This window comes from Colias eurytheme, chromosome 26 (assembly GCF_061535395.1).
Source record: "Colias eurytheme isolate Ceu_HAF_F1 chromosome 26, ilColEury1 Martin Lab GWU primary, whole genome shotgun sequence".
Lineage (NCBI taxonomy): Eukaryota > Metazoa > Arthropoda > Insecta > Lepidoptera > Pieridae > Colias > Colias eurytheme.
The window spans coordinates 1,931,164-1,949,294 of NC_143005.1; the positions used below are offsets into that span (position 1 = coordinate 1,931,164).

General features: G+C 33.8%; 2 protein-coding genes across 2 annotated transcripts; both read right to left on the bottom strand.

Annotated features, from left to right (window-relative positions):
* Positions 1-7: 7 nt before the first annotated feature.
* PolG1 (DNA polymerase gamma, catalytic subunit tam) lies at positions 8-15,326 on the bottom strand. The gene is made up of 18 exons (XM_090116976.1): positions 14,998-15,326; positions 14,607-14,802; positions 14,122-14,276; positions 13,323-13,522; positions 12,502-12,650; positions 11,630-11,843; positions 10,841-11,352; positions 10,287-10,508; positions 9,910-10,015; positions 9,459-9,589; positions 8,950-9,122; positions 7,562-7,685; positions 5,845-6,025; positions 5,418-5,590; positions 4,544-4,679; positions 2,754-2,922; positions 346-462; positions 8-227 (listed from the first exon to the last, which is right to left on the bottom strand). The coding sequence occupies exons 1-18, from the start codon at positions 15,276-15,278 to the stop codon at positions 29-31; spliced, it is 3,438 nt and encodes a 1,145-aa protein (XP_089973102.1). The 5' UTR covers positions 15,279-15,326; the 3' UTR covers positions 8-28.
* Positions 15,327-16,240: 914 nt separating this feature from the next.
* On the bottom strand, positions 16,241-17,964 carry AP-1mu (adaptor protein complex 1, mu subunit). Its single transcript, XM_090116866.1, has 2 exons — positions 17,834-17,964; positions 16,241-17,661 (listed from the first exon to the last, which is right to left on the bottom strand). Exon 2 carries the CDS (start codon positions 17,659-17,661, stop codon positions 16,393-16,395), a length of 1,269 nt encoding a protein of 422 aa, XP_089972992.1. The 5' UTR covers positions 17,834-17,964; the 3' UTR covers positions 16,241-16,392.
* Positions 17,965-18,131: the final 167 nt, after the last annotated feature.

The following is an 18,131-nucleotide window of genomic DNA, read 5'->3' on the forward strand; positions in this document are numbered from 1 at the left end:
CAGACCCTTTTAATAAAAATACACATCTTTATTCCTTATTTATTTTACACTTATCAAGTACATCGAATATCGTCAATGATTCTCCATTCGGTATGCCATATCCATTTTCTAAGCCGTGCGGATTAGAAGGTGTCGTACAGCTTAAATTTGATTCCTTTCGTAAAACTTGATCCACTTCAACAGATGTAAAGAAGGCAACAGATAATGGTAAATCCTTTATACCAACTCTGCAAAAACAAAAAAAAAAATAAGATTTTTTTTTTCAAGCATTGGCATTGATTCATGAACAATTTGGAAATATGTAGTTAAATATCATAAATTAAAATAAAATGTGAGTAAATTAACCTTTGGGAACAAAATGCTCTCGTAAATAAATTGGTGATTTGTAGAGCAAGCGCTGTTTCGTATTTATGTTCATCAGGCACTAAGTAGCGCACTTCATCATGGAAACTCAGACAGAATCTGAAAATTTAAAGTATAATTAATTGTTTTTCTATACTAAGCAGAGCTGATAATAAGAACATAAATTATTTCCAGAATGTTGCAGAGATAATAAGGACATACATTATTTCCAGTATGTTTGTCACAATTTTGCTAAAAAATGGAATAAATGATGCGAGACTGTTGCCAAAACTAACTGAATGAAACATCAAAAAGTTTTAAAAAAGCAATATTATCGGTAAGTGTCGTCATCTCGTGTTATATTTCATCACGTGGTATAAACACCTTTCGAGAAATTTAACTTCTTTATCATCTATTCACAAGACGTGTCAATATCATTCGCACCTGGCCTTTGGCGCCAGGCGTGCTGTCAAGCATCAACTCGATTAACTTCGAGAAATGCAATTTTGGACTGTATATACCATAGAAATCTAAATAACAAGACACATAGAAGTGCTATAATGTCATAATTAGTATGAAAACCACTGTCGCCAAAATCCACACATTTAAAACGATATCTAGACAGTTCACACAAGTAAACTATGCCTTTTATTGGACAGCTTCATTTTAATGAAAACTAACATAAATAATAAATTTCGCATTTTAATATGTACCCTAATTCACGACTTTACGGTTTATTTTAGTATAACATCCCTAGGTACGTAAGATGTTTTGTTTCCTTTTGCTTAGAAACTTCAAATACGAAAAAGTTCGGCTACTCGACAACAGAGGGCGTTAATTTTTGATAGATATAACTTTTAACCTCAACACATAGAAATAAGGTTGAAATTTCATTAACGTTCATTCAACGCTTTAGTGATGTAAGACTTCATCAGCCTTGTTATCGATAGTTAAGTGATAGTTAACAAATAAGAAATATATAGTTGTTGATTTTAATACAGTGGTAGGCTCATCTCGTGGGCCCACGGCAGACTGTACATATAGGTATAAGAAATAAAAACATGTTATGTACTTAAATATTTATTTATCTATATATGCAAATAATGAAACAGTGTCTGTACATTATATATTTAAAAAAATGGAGGGGGTTTAGAAACTGAGAGTTTAAATTTGAAAATCTCGAACACCTGATGCAGAACCGCGCCAGACCACCAAAAATTATAAGAGTTATAACAATTACTTAATGTACGTCTTTTTGTTGTGACATTGAAATTATCTTCTTTGAAATGTTTTGAACATATCCTACTATAGCCTGTAGGGAACCAATTTCTTTTCCCAGTCGCGGATATCCATTCGTCCTTAATGTCAGGACGGCGTTGTGGAAATCTACAAAGAATATATTTAACACAAAATAGATTTTTTGCCTTTTATGCCTTTACATTATGGCATTATTGTATATTTAATTAATGTGATTCTGTATCGACAGTAAAATTGTCCGAAAATGATTGTATCGATGTAAACTTATAAAAACTATGAAAAAACTTATAAACTAATTATGTAAACTTAGTTTAAAAAGTTATATATCGGTTATAAAAATAAAATAGAATTCAAATTAAAATATAATCCAATTATTCCATCAGTCGTCATATTACGCAAAAAACATCGTATTACGATATCGAAAAATTTTAACACATCACATCACTAGCTTGCGACTATTTACTCTTTATCGTTAACAATGCAGTACATTGCTTCTTGTAATTGTCATTTGATAACATCTGGCAGTTATAACAACCGACCTGTCAGATGTTGACAATAGTAAAAGGCAATGTATAGCTAAACGTGATGAGAGGAACGGTTGACTGTGTCATTCGTATTGTTTGTAAATATTGTTTAATTTTAAGGAAAAACGGCAATATTTATAAACAAAAATACTTGCCGGTGAAATTTTATTCCTTTATTAGTATAATTACAATTTATGGAAGAATTTCCGCACTGGGAAATGCTGCAACACACCATGTTTACTCACGCACGTGTCAGAAACAACTGAACAAGCGACCACCAAGCGACGAACAGACTTGTGGAATGGTAACCACCTGAGCGGCGACAATGTCACGCGCGCTTACGACTTCTAGTGTCTTGTTATTTAGATTTCTATGGTATATACCATCTATGTACAGTACGACTCACGAAAGATGACCACAAATGGCGGCCGTCTGCGCACGTTCACTCATGAAGAAAAGACTTAAGACAAAATAACATTTTAATGTTGGTTAAATAATTTATTTTTTATTCTTTTTAAATTAAATCCGCCCGCGCCTCACCTTGCACCTCCATAGGGACCTAAAATATGCCTTCTGCGCCGTAGTCATCTTTCGTGAATCTTACTGTACAAGTGTGAATATAATTCGCACCTCGCTTTCGGTGCCAAGTGCGTCATGCTAACGAGCATGAGATGCAGGAAGTCAGCAGCTGCGCTCTGTACCGCCCAGTTGAGACGAGTTCCCCCCCACCGTCCCGCGCTATGTTCTAGCGCACGGGATAATCGGCCTTCGAGAAATGCTGTTTTTGGTTCTACGGAATCTGTTAAAAAGAACGAGTAGATACGCAATTTAATTTTTTTTTATGAAATATATATTTTTTATGACATTTACGCTCTTTTTAGTGTTTTACGTTATTGTACATAATTAAAAATAGTATTTGATTCATATTTGATATCAGTCAAAGAAATAGAGACAAACGGAAGTATCAAAAGAAAACAAAAGCTCATGCATTTCAATTAAAAAATTTTTAAAGAACACCTCAATCTAAACAACATTTTTACTGATTATTCTCAAACTTGACACAACAACTGATTCACATTATAAAAAAAATACAAAATAAAAATATATAAAATAAATGATCGTATAGGTCTACCAGAATCTGATGGCATATTTATATTTAAAAAATGAAAGATTTTCATGTGGCAACTTTATTTGACAACTATCAAATTGGTTGTCAAATTATTTGTGTTGATGATTAATTTTTAGGATTTTGTCTTCAAAATCTTCAAAATGTCGATAAAACCGCTGCGATCACAAGCAAAAGGTGTTGTTTACAATGTGTATAGAAAAATATTCGATGAAGAAGGGTCAAACACATCACAATTTTCAATTTTTATGCGCGTGAAAGATTTTATTGCTAAGTTGGACTTACCCGTTTTGAGACTTTAAATTAAAATTGTTATAAATAGGTACCTATATAATATTGTTTGTTGATTAAAATATAATTTTATGAAAACTTATAACAGGAGTTTCCAATTTGGCTATTTGTCAAGTCCAAGGTGTACAAATCAATTTTATAATGTGTTAATACTAACGAAAATAAACATGATTCTATTTTATTATTGTTTTATTTTATAAAAAAATAATAAACAATCGTTAAATATAAAGTAACTAAGTTTTGATCTGCATTATCATTACATCCATATTTTCACATGCCATAATGATATATATTCAAATATAGGTATGTGTAAATACATAATATTATGTATTACCTTTAGAAAAGTAATATACGTAGGTATATATTAAACATGTAATAAGTACCTACATAATATTATTACGTGGATATCTCATTATTAAATACAGTATTATCCACTTGTGTAATATAACTAATGATATTGAGGACAAAATAAAAAATACGCAGTATCAAGATCGTTCAGTCCATTTTCCCTAGGGTTGCACACTCAAAATTTTGATTTCCCTAATTGCCATCAGATTCTGGTTTACCTATAGTCGTAGGGATCCTAATAAACTTATTTTAGATGAAAATCCTCGACTAAAGTTGTATAACAAAAATCGTATTTTTATGTGTATTAAAACTTATAATCACGTACCTAATAAATTTAAAAATAATAATGGCAAATTATGTAAAAAATCATTAGTAGAATGGCTAACTAATCGGTCCTTCTACAGTATTAAAGAATTTTTTGATGACGAGAAATAACATTATAATTGACAAGCTAATTTATATGATATAAGTAATAATTTTGTAATTGATATTTGATAATTTAATTGGACCCATTGTTTTATATAAAATTATAAAATTTGCATGCTGTTTTTTAATGACGGCTAAACATGTTGTACCTACTATAAGTAAAAATGTAACATCTAAAAATACCATGTTTAACGTAAATAAAGAATTATGAATTATGAATTATATCTACCCGCAATATCTTCAAGTTTGTTGAACATGCACGACTCAGTGCCGCCCACCCAGCGGGGCCTCTCGAACATGTCGTCAACTTGTTTGCCGCTCATTTTGGCTAAGCGTGTCGCTTGATATGACGTCATCTCAACTTTCTTTATGAAAATAAAACATATGTTTTATATATAAAAATGAATCGCAAAATGTGTTGGTAAGCGCATAACTCAAGAACGGCTGAACCGATTTCGATAATTCTTTTTTATTATATTCCTTGAAGTACGAGGATGGTTCTTATGTAGAGAAAACGTAAACATGTACCACGGGCGAAGCCTGGGCGGACCGCTAGTGTTTTATGAAAACGTTTTCCAGACATATTGGCATATTTAATTTAATTAAAGTCTACTCAACTAAAAATATAATTTTATGATTAGTGCACCAAATCATTTTTAAAGTGAAACTTTTATTACATCGTCAAACTGTTTGGTCTGTGTAGCGCATGTCGCGTGTATCGCTACTGTAAGTAGGTATACCTACTCGGCAGCCGACCGTCACGCGACATGCGCTACACAAAGCAGTGTTCGGAACCGTTCGAACAGTTTCACTTTTACCGTGGTTTCATAAAACCACACAACATTTTTTATTATGTTTTAGCCTCATCAATTTTTTTTTGTCTATAAGTTATAACACATTCAAAATTGTATTTTAATCTTCATTTATATCATTTTTTAGTTTTTAGAGGAAAATTATATGTTGGAATTAACTTGGAAGTAGGTACTTTATAGAATTATTAAATACTTTATAGATTACCTATTACACTGACAAAACCTATGGAATATTTTATTAAATACTTTTTTGGTTACTGTAGGAATACTATTTTATATTTATAATCAAACCTGATCTTCAATATCTTCATCCATAAGGCCCAACATATATTTCTTCTTCAATGTATACACTCTTCTACCTTTCGTAGTGGTGAACATTTTGGCGGCTTTGCTCTTCGCTTCCGATATTGTCATAGTGGGGTTAAATTGTTTTAGCAATCGTTCCGCAAAGTTTTGTCCAGCTCCTGTAAATAACGTTCAACGTACTGGGTTTATTTAGTTTCCAATTATTGTTTATCGAAGATTTCTACAAAAGTGAGCTTCTTTTTGATTTGAATTTCTCTAATGTTGGTTTTAGACAATGTTAGTTTTAATTCTTTCCAAAAAGGAATAGTTTAAATATGAATGAGAATTACCATATTTAGTGTACACACAAATAATCACTATTTTTTTAGTGACATTTAAATAAACTTTTTAACCCTTAATAAACACCACGTACCATAAATCCTCGCGTAATTAATCACTTTCGCATGATCTCTCTGTACATTAGCAGCTCGCGCAGTCAGCGAGTGCAGATCAGTAGCGGCCGCTTTGTGCCCCGCTAGCACCGCCCACCCGAACGCGCTCCCACCGCACAGCTGCGTGCCACTGTCGCCTAGCAACGCGGCTATCCATAGCTCCTATACAACCAGCTAGCTGTTAGTTATCTCTAATTTTTATTACAAATGTTATGACAAAAAAAATTAGTTATCTCTAATAGCTAGCTTGTCGTATAGGAGCTATTGCTCAGAGCTCTCGATTGCGCTCCAATGAAACAAGATATTTTAGTACATAATATGCATTACCTAAATACAAAATCAAATAAGAGTGAAAGAGAAAATTCGCCACAGTCCTGCGCGTGAAACAAAAGATATAGGGAAAAATAGCCATATACGGAGCGCCGCGCCGCTCTCACGCGACGTTGCCCGTTATTACCGCCGCATCGCACGACAGCAACAATTGCGCGACGTTGCCACTCTTATATTATAAACAATCACTATTCACTAGTCAGCTTGAATGCTTACGCGCGCGAACGCAAATTCGGAGATTTTATAATTATGAATTGATAATCTTTAATAAAGTGAATACTTTTACGCGCAATAGCATGAGACGGGGCTGTTTAAATGCGTTTTAATTATATCTGTTACGGCTAAAGGTAGGTGAGAACATAAACTTAAGATTAGCCGGCTAAACTTAGGTTTATTTTCGACGAGGTGTTAATGTTAGTTTGTTCTATCTTTAGCCGGCTAAACTTAAGTGTAACCGCAGGCCCGTGGCTAAAAATGTCGGGGTGGGTAGATTTGGTTACTATAATACATGTAAGGAACAGGGCGAGTGTTTTCTGGCACTTCGCCGGCTGCTGCCGCAGCACGCTCGCTGCGCTCGCTCGGCTCGTGCGGGTCTTAAGAGTTCTAACCTAACCTAACCTAGCCACCAGCTTTCTGCCCTGAGTCGGGGTGGGTAGATTTGGTTACTATAATACATGTAAGGAACAGGGCGAGTGTTTTCTGGCACTGTGCGGGCCCCTCAAGCCCTCCACCGGCCCGGCGCTAACCAAATCTACCCACCCCGACATTTTTAGCCACGGGCCTGCGGTTACACTTAAGTTTAGCCGGCTAAAGATAGAACAAACTAACATTAACACCTCGTCGAAAATAAACCTAAGTTTAGCCGGCTAATCTTAAGTTTATGTTCTCACCTACCTTTAGCCGTGACGTATCCATTATCTACAAAAAAACGGTAAATTAATCAGATATCTGTTTTCACACAAAAAAGACAGACGTATGCATTTCTTGTACGAGTATTTTTTTCACAATTTTGTCACGAGCCGCCCCTGGTAATATCACAGTAATATAGGCATGGTTCATTGAGGCGCTCTATTTAAAATTCTTCCATTTGCTGTAGCGCCAACTCAATTTGCTCAATTTCAACGGACACTTCTTATTACACTGAGATGATCCTGCTTACTTAGGTTTAGAGACATTTATTTTAAAAAAAAGTAAAAAAATTCAACCTACGTCGGTATGGCTGCCTTCGTAAGGAATGTTAACACGGATATAAAGCAACTAAATGCGACATCGATTACATGAACTAAAATAAATATTAATCGTCAGTTTATTTAAAAATTTAGTGTAAATACTTGTAGAAATAAGGAAGACCTCCAAGTTTATGTATACCTGTGAATCAACATCAGCGCCAACAAAGCGGTACATCGGCGGCGCTTGCACGAGCGCGCGTAACTCAGAACCGATGCGTTCTGCCGTCGCGTTGCTAGCTGTCATCCATGTTGGTTCGCTGGCTCTGTAATAATTGTTTATTTATTTTAAAAATAAACAAACATAAAATGATGTAAGCTAAGAAATAATGTAGTTTTGTAGGAAGAAAGAAAACATAATAACTTTAGTTTTATTATATTTAGGGCCGACTTTTCAATCCCGAGATAAACAGTCTAATAACTACCCCTCGAATAGATTTATTCAATTATTTATCTAACTCATAACGGCTCGCCTATTTTTCAATCGTGATTTATTTGATGACTAACTATCTGACCAAATATTTCCATATTGGCAGCTCTGATCACGGAGTGGCGAAACAAACATATGAAATTAGTCAGGTTAGAGCGGGATAGAGTCAACTCTTGCAATTTGTCAACAACCGTCATTATGACTCACGTCAGGAGTGCATTTTAAGTTTGTCTTGTATTGCTCTTGTCTTCTATGATTGTTGATTGTTGTTTTGATTCGAGTAAAGAGTTTGGTTAAATTTGTGTTTCAATTTATATATTTTACGATGGAAATGACATACTTAAAGGCAGCGTTCGGCAAATTTTCAATGGCATGGTCATCAGTACTATCAATAACATCAATTTCAGTATGATTTTAATTGATAATAATTATATAGAAAGAGGTTTAATTGTTAATAATTCTACGCTCTTTGTTATGACATACGAAAATATCCCAAATTTGACGCGTCAGTTATCAACTCAAACGCCTAACCGTCGAATAACGTGCTATCTGGCCGTTGGAGCGGCAAATAGATTTATTCCTCAAATAACGTAGTTATTCGATAGATAAGGCCTATTCGTCTATTGAAAAATTGAATATTTTGTTAACTGAAGAATAAAGTCTATCTAGCTGTTTATCTGGGCATTGAAAAATCGGCCCTTAGTGTTAATTTTTTTAATTATTTTAATTATAATACATATGAATCATGACACGAGATTTAACTACTTCTCCTAGAAGCACTTTTTAATCGTCATAACATAGCAAATAGTTATTTAGTTTAATACTACCGATTCGTAAATCGAATGTCATATCATAAAAAAATATTTCTTTGCATTCTTTTTTAAGCTATTGCATAGCTTCTATCGCGGGCCTTGAGCGCGGGGACCGAATTGAGAAATTCCGTAACGAAAAAACCTCACGCTCCCCAATCCGACGGGCGCGGAGGTGTGGCTTGAAGGCATGCTATGCAATAGCTTTACCGCGGCAGTCCCCCAGTACCACACGTCTTTTTTTTTTCAAATATTAACCTAACATTCCTATAGTTTATAAATACCCCGTACCGTCTAGTAAGCGTGCCACAGACTACCACCTGCGGTATAATCGCACCATATCTTCTCGATGTCCCTCTTAAATGTTCCGGCAATATTTCCTCTGGTAACCATACTACTTGTTGGCCCATGACTCGCTCTCTGTTGTTTCGCCAGTATGACATCATGCGACCGTATGTTAGTACCTAGAAATTTTAGGGTACTATAGGACTATGTATAGGTAAAATAAGGAATATGTGGCAAAATAATGAAGTGTGAAAAATTTTGTAATGTATAGGTATGATTATTTAAGTAAATAAACGTTTACGTCATAACCACGTTTGACATAACACACAGTTTGTATGTAATTTTTAATAATAATAATAATATGTACATATTTAAATTTAGACAAAAATGTCGAGTTCACAGTAATTCGGCTTTACTCAAAAACACTTATTTAAAATTTGTTCTATGTGTGTCACTACAAATAACAAATAATTATATTTACACTTTAAGAAGTACATTCATTTTTATATACCAACCTTTTCTGCATCATTTCCCTGCGCAGACAAAACGTTTTGACTGAACATGTTTAAGAAATCCCGCGCTAGAGGATTGCCGACTTTGTATTTTGGGCCATCTTTGTGTGGTAATCGGAGAAAATGGCAACATCCTGTATTAAAATATAACGTATTTTATAAATATGTAATACGTAATACATGAAAAATACATCTTGTAAATGATAAATTTAAATAATAGAAAAATTCTATCACTCGTCGGGATTCGAACCCGCGTCTTTCGCCACTCCGGAGCGACGCCTGACCTGTCGTCCACTCGTGATCCGGCCAGATCAATAGAATTTATTCTACTACTTTTTTAAAATTATATTTATAAAGCATTTGAATGCCATAATACTAAATACCTATTAAATTGAACTTAAACTAAATACCTATCAAATTCAACTTATAATGTTGTACTTGAATGATTTATTACCTTGTATTTCTATGCCGGTCCAAACTCCTAATCCGTGGTATTGATTTGCTGCCGCTTGTTCTAGCTTTCTTTTCCTCGCAAAATATGCACGCTTTCCAAGATCCTCCTAGATTTGAGATAATGATACGTAAAATAAATGTAAGTAATAAAATGTCAAAATTATTCAATCTTCTATACAGCTGCAGCATCCACCAGATAGATGGTTCAGAAAAAAAAATCAAAATGAATTGTACCCATAACTTTAACTGTCATAATCTGAAGCAATAATTACTGAAAGTGTCCATTAGCCATGAATTGTTTGTAATTCAATTTATTTATTGCAGAACACAATACATATATGTATTTTCAGAAAAATATCTAAACTGTATTTCACTCACCTCAACAGTTTTCGGCAATACATACAATTCGGCATCAACTTCAGTCCCCTTACACGTAACTATAGGACAGGAGGATAACAACGTTTCTAGGGGTAAAGGAATTTCCCCCTCCTCAAGATCTCCTCTTACTCTACTGTAGGGGACGAGAAACCCCCACCCCTCTCCCTGGATATAGTGCAGGGGGTAACCTTCCCATGATAAACGGAGGAGTTTTGGGGTTATCTGAAAGAATACGAGTTTCGTTAGGTGTTAATGTAAGTGGATTATTGATAATTTGATAGCTTTTACTATTTTCCTATGACATATTGTGCAGATTTACGTTTAAGTTCATTGAATATGTATTAATAATAATTATTAGAGCGATCTGACATTAAAAAGACTACTTTTTCTTTCATGGAAGTTACTTTGGTGTATGTGCAATTTTGAAAAACTCCTACGTTTAAAATAATATCTTATTTTATACCACATATTATTAACTGGCATGTTTTAACCAAAGAATTATTTATATACGATATTCTGTTGTTTGTATTATCGACTGACATCACAGTTTATACCTGCATACTGGTAGTAATATTATTAGCGCCAGGCGACCAATCGGGATCCTTTCCTGGCTTCGTACACAATTTTCTATACCACGCCGGATATCCGGCTAAATACGGCCTTTTTACCGGCAACGAACTTCGTAAATCGTACAAATATTGAAACTTTTTGACTAGTTCTTCTGGAACCTTTACTTTTTCTCCATTATTTGCTTCCAAATTTTCTATAAAACTTTCACTCAACGTTTCAAAATTATCCTGAGTTTTTGTTTGTTTGTCTGGTTTCATGTCTTCAGGAATTTCCGTCTTTTTCGACGTAGACTTTTTAAGTTTTAACGTTTGCGTAGACCAATCCTCGTTCCACATCCAAAGGTCGTTTTTGTATTCTTTATTCTCCATAAGGCGACATGCTTCATCTGCTTTCAGGGATAGTAACTGTTGAGATTCCAGCTTGTAATCATTGAATACTGTTTCTGCTGAGTCGATGTATTGCGTCCAATTGGAATTAACGGGTAAGTATGCTGTACCTGAAAATTGATTTCAAATTGCTATCACTATTATAAAAGGCATACAAAATAAAATAGACATAGCTGCTTTTGTCAATAATACGATAAGCTTTGATTCACCTTTAAGAGCCTGTCATTTGTCAAGTGTCAGAAAATAGCTTTAAAAAAATCTGAAGTAAAAATCTAGCAATGCATCTGAGACAACTTTTCATATTTGTATGATTTCTAGCAAATGCACTTAAAATGTATAATCTTATTCACTTGCAGATTTTATGAAGATTTCCCACACAAAACTTACCTAGTTCCAACATTCCAGCCAACGTAACAGGATGAGGAAATCGTTCCAGAAACATCGGGAATAGTTCCCTTAGTACATTGTGTGTAGCGATGACGTCACCAGCGCAGTAACTCATGAGCGTTTGGAAGTTATTATGTACGTCCTCCATTGTGCCTTCTACGAAGATATCCCGGGTTTGCTTGTCGATTGCCTTACCACAATAGAGCTTATGTACCTAGTGCAGAAGGTAAGAGGTTATGTATTTTTTCATAAACAGTAGGTATTGAAAGTGATGCTAGGCGCAATGTAGAAAAATAGTGAAAGTCGGCAGTATACATTAAATAGCTATTGCACGCCTCATAAGCGAAGCGTTGAGGTGGGTACTACTGTCACTTCGCGCAAAACATCTGATTTTTCAAACTTAAAATGTCTTTATGTATCATACATTGCACTTGTAAGATAATACATACACACACATATTAAGAAAAAACACTATTTTTAACGTTCATGATATTTTTTATGTCATTTTTGTTATTTAAACTAGTTAAAAAACAGTTTAAAAAAGTTCTGTCTTGGACGTCCGTGTGTCTGTATGTGCGGATCCTTTTTCTTATTAACACGATAGCGACCGAAATACTTTACTAATCGAGTCTTTTTTTTTCTCTTACGCTTGAGTATGCTCAGGAATAGAACCCTTTCATTTTTCAGGGTCTGATTCGATGTGGTTTAATTGTTATTAAATAAACAAAAATAATAATTAATAAATATTTATTAAAAAAAATTATGAGGCGTGCACTTTTGGATTTTCCAAATTATTTATTAATTGTTTTCATATTATCATCTAATAACTTAGAAAAAATAATAATTAATTTAAAAATATTTTCCTCGTGTACCTCGGAAAGACTATTCAATGAGCTAATTTCAATCCAATCATCGTCGCTAGGATCGGGCTCTTTATTCTTCGCCTTTAGCACTGTGCGCTGGTAACTCGTCACTCCACTCACACACGTGTGCATTGACATTGTGTCCATGAAACGCACACCTGCAAGTAATACTTTGTCTATACTAATATTATAAAGAGGAAAGGTTTGTATGTATGTATGTATGGTTTTCACGCATAAACTACTGGACTGATTTTGATGAAATTTGGCAAGACAATCTTTAGACCCTGAGAAAGAACATAGGCTACCTTTTATTGCGAAATATGTACCACGGGCGAAGCCGGGGCGGACCGCTAGTTATTTATATAACATATTTATAAAAAATTACTGGGTAATGATGATTTAAATGAAATGAAATTAATGAAATAAACTACAGCATTTTCCCTAGATTGTAACGTTCCTACGAACAGTCGGTGCTGTACATTTGTACAAGGTGCTCACAGCAAAATATATATGTACATTTACCTACAGCATTGTCATGTTTTAAGTTGTCGTTGTTACCGTCCGCGTCGTAGATTGCGTTACGAGTTCGAAAAGCGTTTAAATCAAATTTTAAATCGCCAGTTTCTTCTGTATTACAACAACAGCACAATATGCAAAAGTGCTTCTAAAAGAAGTCTAATTGAATAAATAAATGTTTGAGTTTGAGTTTGCACATCTGATTGTGCATGTTAGTCATTAATTGGGAAAAAATAAGAATTTTAATATTTTTTTCAATCTCAGTAATATTTATAAATACAGATGTACAGAAACAAATTAAAGTTTTAAATTACCCGTCCTTTCCAACCAATATTGCTCTTTAATCTTCGCTCTATCGTATGACACATTATGTCCAACAACTATCCTGGGTCTTTTCAAATCACCACATGGTTTGTGTCCATTTGTTTCTAAAGGAATGAGGTCTTCGTAATTCACTTCACTAAAAGATTCATGGGCTTTGTCATTGGCTAGCGGTTCGCTGACCCAGCTGTACCTAAAAGCAATAATTTTGCTTTATTATTTTTAAATTTTGAAGTGAAAACTTCTTTAGCGGCGTTGAGCACTTTTTTTGTAATGGGTATAAAATCTTAAACTCGCGTCAGGACACGTGACCTGATCGAAAAAGCGTAATACGGATGGATATCAAACATGCTCAACGTTAATAATCAAGTTTTCACTCCTGCCGGCACTCCCGGAGTGCAACCCGTCTTTTTTTTTTTCAAAAGTGTATATTGACCCTTTAAATAGAAAGTGTAGAAAACATATTGCTGTGGCGAGTGCGCATCTGAAGGCTATATTTTAACATTTTTAAAGTAAATCCGGCTCGAAGGACCACGATGTACGGCGTTGTTAGTTTCATATAGAGAGTTTATGATTTGGTTCATAAATAAAAAAACTAAGTAGAATAATATGTTTTATTACTTAATTCTATATAGTTTTAGTGATCAATTGTGAAATTAATTTATTCATAAAATTCTAAAATAACGCATATTGGCTTCCAGCGTGCAAGGTACAAACAATATACAGCTATAAAACAAATAAAATGTGACATTGTTTTGTTAAAAATATATCTATGAATGTCTATTAACTTACCATGCATCAGGGGATACTGCACAAGCCAGGGTTGGCCTTTTACCCGCGGCCATCAAAACTTCAACATCAAAAACCAAGACATCATCTGATGGGCATGGAACCGATTTGGGGCCTTCTGGTGTGTATTTTGTCCAGCCTTTACTTTTTAACCATATCTTTAGAATAAAGAAATTTTAATGATTCAATATGTGTTCCATATATTATAGTAGTGTCATCTCAGTGTTATTTTGTAAATGGGAAATAGAAATGACTGGAATATTATAAGATATTTTTTTCTTTAAACTGAAGTAACTGTGCTATAAAAGTAAACAATCCTATGCTAAAATAATGCAAGCTTTTCATCTGCAACTACAATTACACCCACTTTGTTTAACACCGTTTTAATAACATTTCCTAGACAGAAATCTAATTCAAGTAGGTATTGTGTTAACTGAATGATTTATCTATATATTTCATGAGCAGAAACTTAAAAATCTATACAAAACCTTTGGTAATTCTGGCAGCTTTCTTGATGCCAATTCATTTAACAACTTTTTATAAGGAGCAGATTGCTTCTTTCCGATGTTATAAAAATGTTCTACAATATCTTTTCCTTCTAAATCTGGCAACTTTAATTGAACATCTGGAAGTTTGTTATATTCTTTATAATTTATACCATGCTGTAAGAGATGAGCTTGGCAACTGAAAATAAAAAATAACTTCAAATAATAATATACTTGTACATAGTTAAAGCTTTTTTTTACTTCAATATTATTAAGTTTAATTTCTGAATTGAGTTTAACATTAAAAGGTCTTTCATAGTAGAATAAATAAATGATAGGATTTCTAGCTGGGCAAATCATTGAGTTTCATTATAACTTTCTTATTAAAACTAACCTTTTAACAACATTTGGGTCTATTTCGGTAGGACTGTCCTTGAATAGTTGCTTGTAGATGTTTTTTGAAATCATCTGTATATTAACAGCATTGACCCTAAACTCTTCAGTATCCTTTGGACATTCGGTTTTTTCAGGAGTTTCTTCATTCGAAATTTCTTTATGTTTTCTGATTATTTTTATTTCACTCAAAGGAAGAACATCACTACAATAACTTCTACATAGTGAACAAGCGCTATATATGTTTTTATTTATACAAAAACTTGTCCTTTTAAATCGCATTTTACACTATTGGGTAAGGTAATTTATGTATCATGCTAACTTTAGAAAACACCGGGCTTTTGTTTTGACTTTTTGTAAATATCAGCTGTTATCAGTTGACATGACCACAGAGCAAGTAATATAGTAGACATGACATTAAGACAGTGCATTGGCAATTTGATGTTTAGAAATAAAATATTTTTCTCATTTTCGTGTAATTAATATTTGAACAACTATGTCAAAAGCAATAAAACTAACTTTCTTTATAAAATTAACTTACTTAAACAATACATTTATTTACACGCCCACAAAGACACCGAGACTTGAGAGCAAGTACATAGTTACCTAACCTAGCTTCTAGCCCAATCATATTATTGAATTTATAGGTAAAAATGACGTGTATTTCGTTGGCGAGGAAGGTAGTGGGGAGGATGGTAGTGGGCAGGATAGATGTGGGAGGATGGGAGTGGGAAGGATGGATGTGGGAGGATGGGAGTGGGGAGGATAGATGTGGTAGTAATTTAGTTATCTACTTAACAACTGAATACGTGTACACCGGCCATAAATCGTAATAGAAGTTGTTAAAGATGGACGAATTCAATAAAAAATAGAAGGTTTTATTTTATTTATCCCATTGATTATTTAGAAACGAAAATTCATAGGAATATACTGCGATGGATTAGCCCATCCAAATCATCCTGTTGCTATAATGCCCTTAAATACATATACCTAAGGGCCTTTTAGGGTTCTTATTTTTTCAGTTCAATAGGCTTTGCTAGGAACTAATAATCTGTGGTACCAAAAATATCTTGATATTTCAATATTTTTTTAGTTTAAGCTTGGTTTAATTAATATGATGTCTTATTCCACTTTAGCCAACTATAACTAAAATAAAATAAATTTTGTCAAATACATAGTACTTATTATTTGTGGGTTAGGAAGTCATTGTCATTATATTTTATTAGGATAAAATAAAAGAATAATTAAATAAAATAATAGGATTAAACAATTTATTGGGTCAAAATATTCTTACATAATAAAATACTAATAAAAATCAAGTTACAACTGCATAATGAATACTTATTAAGTGCATACTTAAAAATACAAGGAATGTAACAAAACATGCTTAATTGTACTAATTTGTTCTTAGCTGATAGTCGCCGTTTTGGGTAATGTACCTAACCCAGGGTAGTGCCTGATAACCACTCTTTTCAATGATCTTCAAGTACCGCACTTGAATACCAGAAGTAGTAAAGTACGGGATTTCAAATTTGACTTGTATTGGGGGTTTTCCATCAGTCTCCTCACATTCGACAGACGGTAGGCCGAAATGTGCTCTCATTAAGTACTCTTTGCCACCCGGAAAGGACTTTATAGACCAGGTAATGGCATTTTGCTCTGGTGTATATTTCACACTGCCAATAGTAGTTTTGAATTTCGGAGAATCAGCATCAGCAGGAACCGGAATAATAATCTCAACATTGTTAGCTGTTGAACGTCTTTTGAATTGCGACTTGGCTTTAATCATGTATTCAACACGGGAGTGTGCATGTCGTTCAATGACAGATTCAATCCAGATGAGCGGCTTCACATGAGTGTTGAGCCTGTAGGACATAAGCTCAAACTCACCATCAGGCGGAATGAAAGAGATTGTCCTGTCATTTTCAAATCTAGACAATCTCACGCATTGGTGGAACTTCACATCTTCCAGCTCAACAGATTTTGATTTCCCCCTACCTGTACTTTCAAAAAGTACTTTGTCATTGAGACCAAGTCGCAATTCTGGCATTCCAGACAGGTACACCCTCATTTTTATGGCTCCAACTATTTCACTACGCAGAACATTCCCATTTGAATTTGCCAATAGATTTACAGACTCTATGACATCAAGAAATACTTCATTCTTCCGATATTTAATCCCTTCTGACCTCCACGACACAGCATTTGTCACAGCCATTGGAATTCGAGGCTGCATTTCTAATTTATGACCTTCTTGGGTAATGTATTCTTGCAAAATCTTGCTGTCAGTTGTCTGTGGATATCCAAAATCTAACAACTCATCAAGCAACTCATAAATTACGACGAAATTATCTCTGATACTTTCTTCTTCTAGTTCCTTGAAATATTCAGTCATGACTTCCACTATTTTATATAGAAACACAAATACCAAAGCAATATTAGCATTTTTCTTTGTTGTTGATACTATGTAAAGGTTGTTAGTTTTAATATATGCAAAAGTACACTCGCTGGTTTGTAGAAGAGGAGTTAACATTCCTTCTTCTTCTTTTTCCATCAAGAGGGGCATGAACTTATCGATCACACCCATATCAACATCGCCGCGGTAATTTCTGGATATAAGGACTTTCCCCTTAACGTCCAGTATGTATATTGCTGACGAAGACATCTGAAAATTAATTTTGAATAATAAGAACTACAAATTACTCTTTACTAACACTGGAATATGAACATTAATCAATTATTAAGTATCTATGTCAATAATACTTGACCGTATATGAAGATTGTCAAGCTTTTTATATGGAATCTTATCAAAAAAGTAAAATTTATAATGAACTTACTTTGTTGGTTTTATAATGCCTTATTAATTAACGATAATCATTTCTAAAATATAATTAAATTATTTCTAAGCAATGTAAAATTGCTTTAAGTGTGATGACGCAATTTACTTTCAAACTGACAGTGACATTTTTATATTTCAATTTTGAAAATTTCACGTCTCCACAGGTAATAAATTATATTATACTATGATGCGTGTCTCTAATGTCCTTATTACACCATCCTAATTTGAGCCTCTAAATTTCAAGATACTTTAGTGACCACTAAATTTAGAAAAGATAAATCGCACTAAGTATGCAT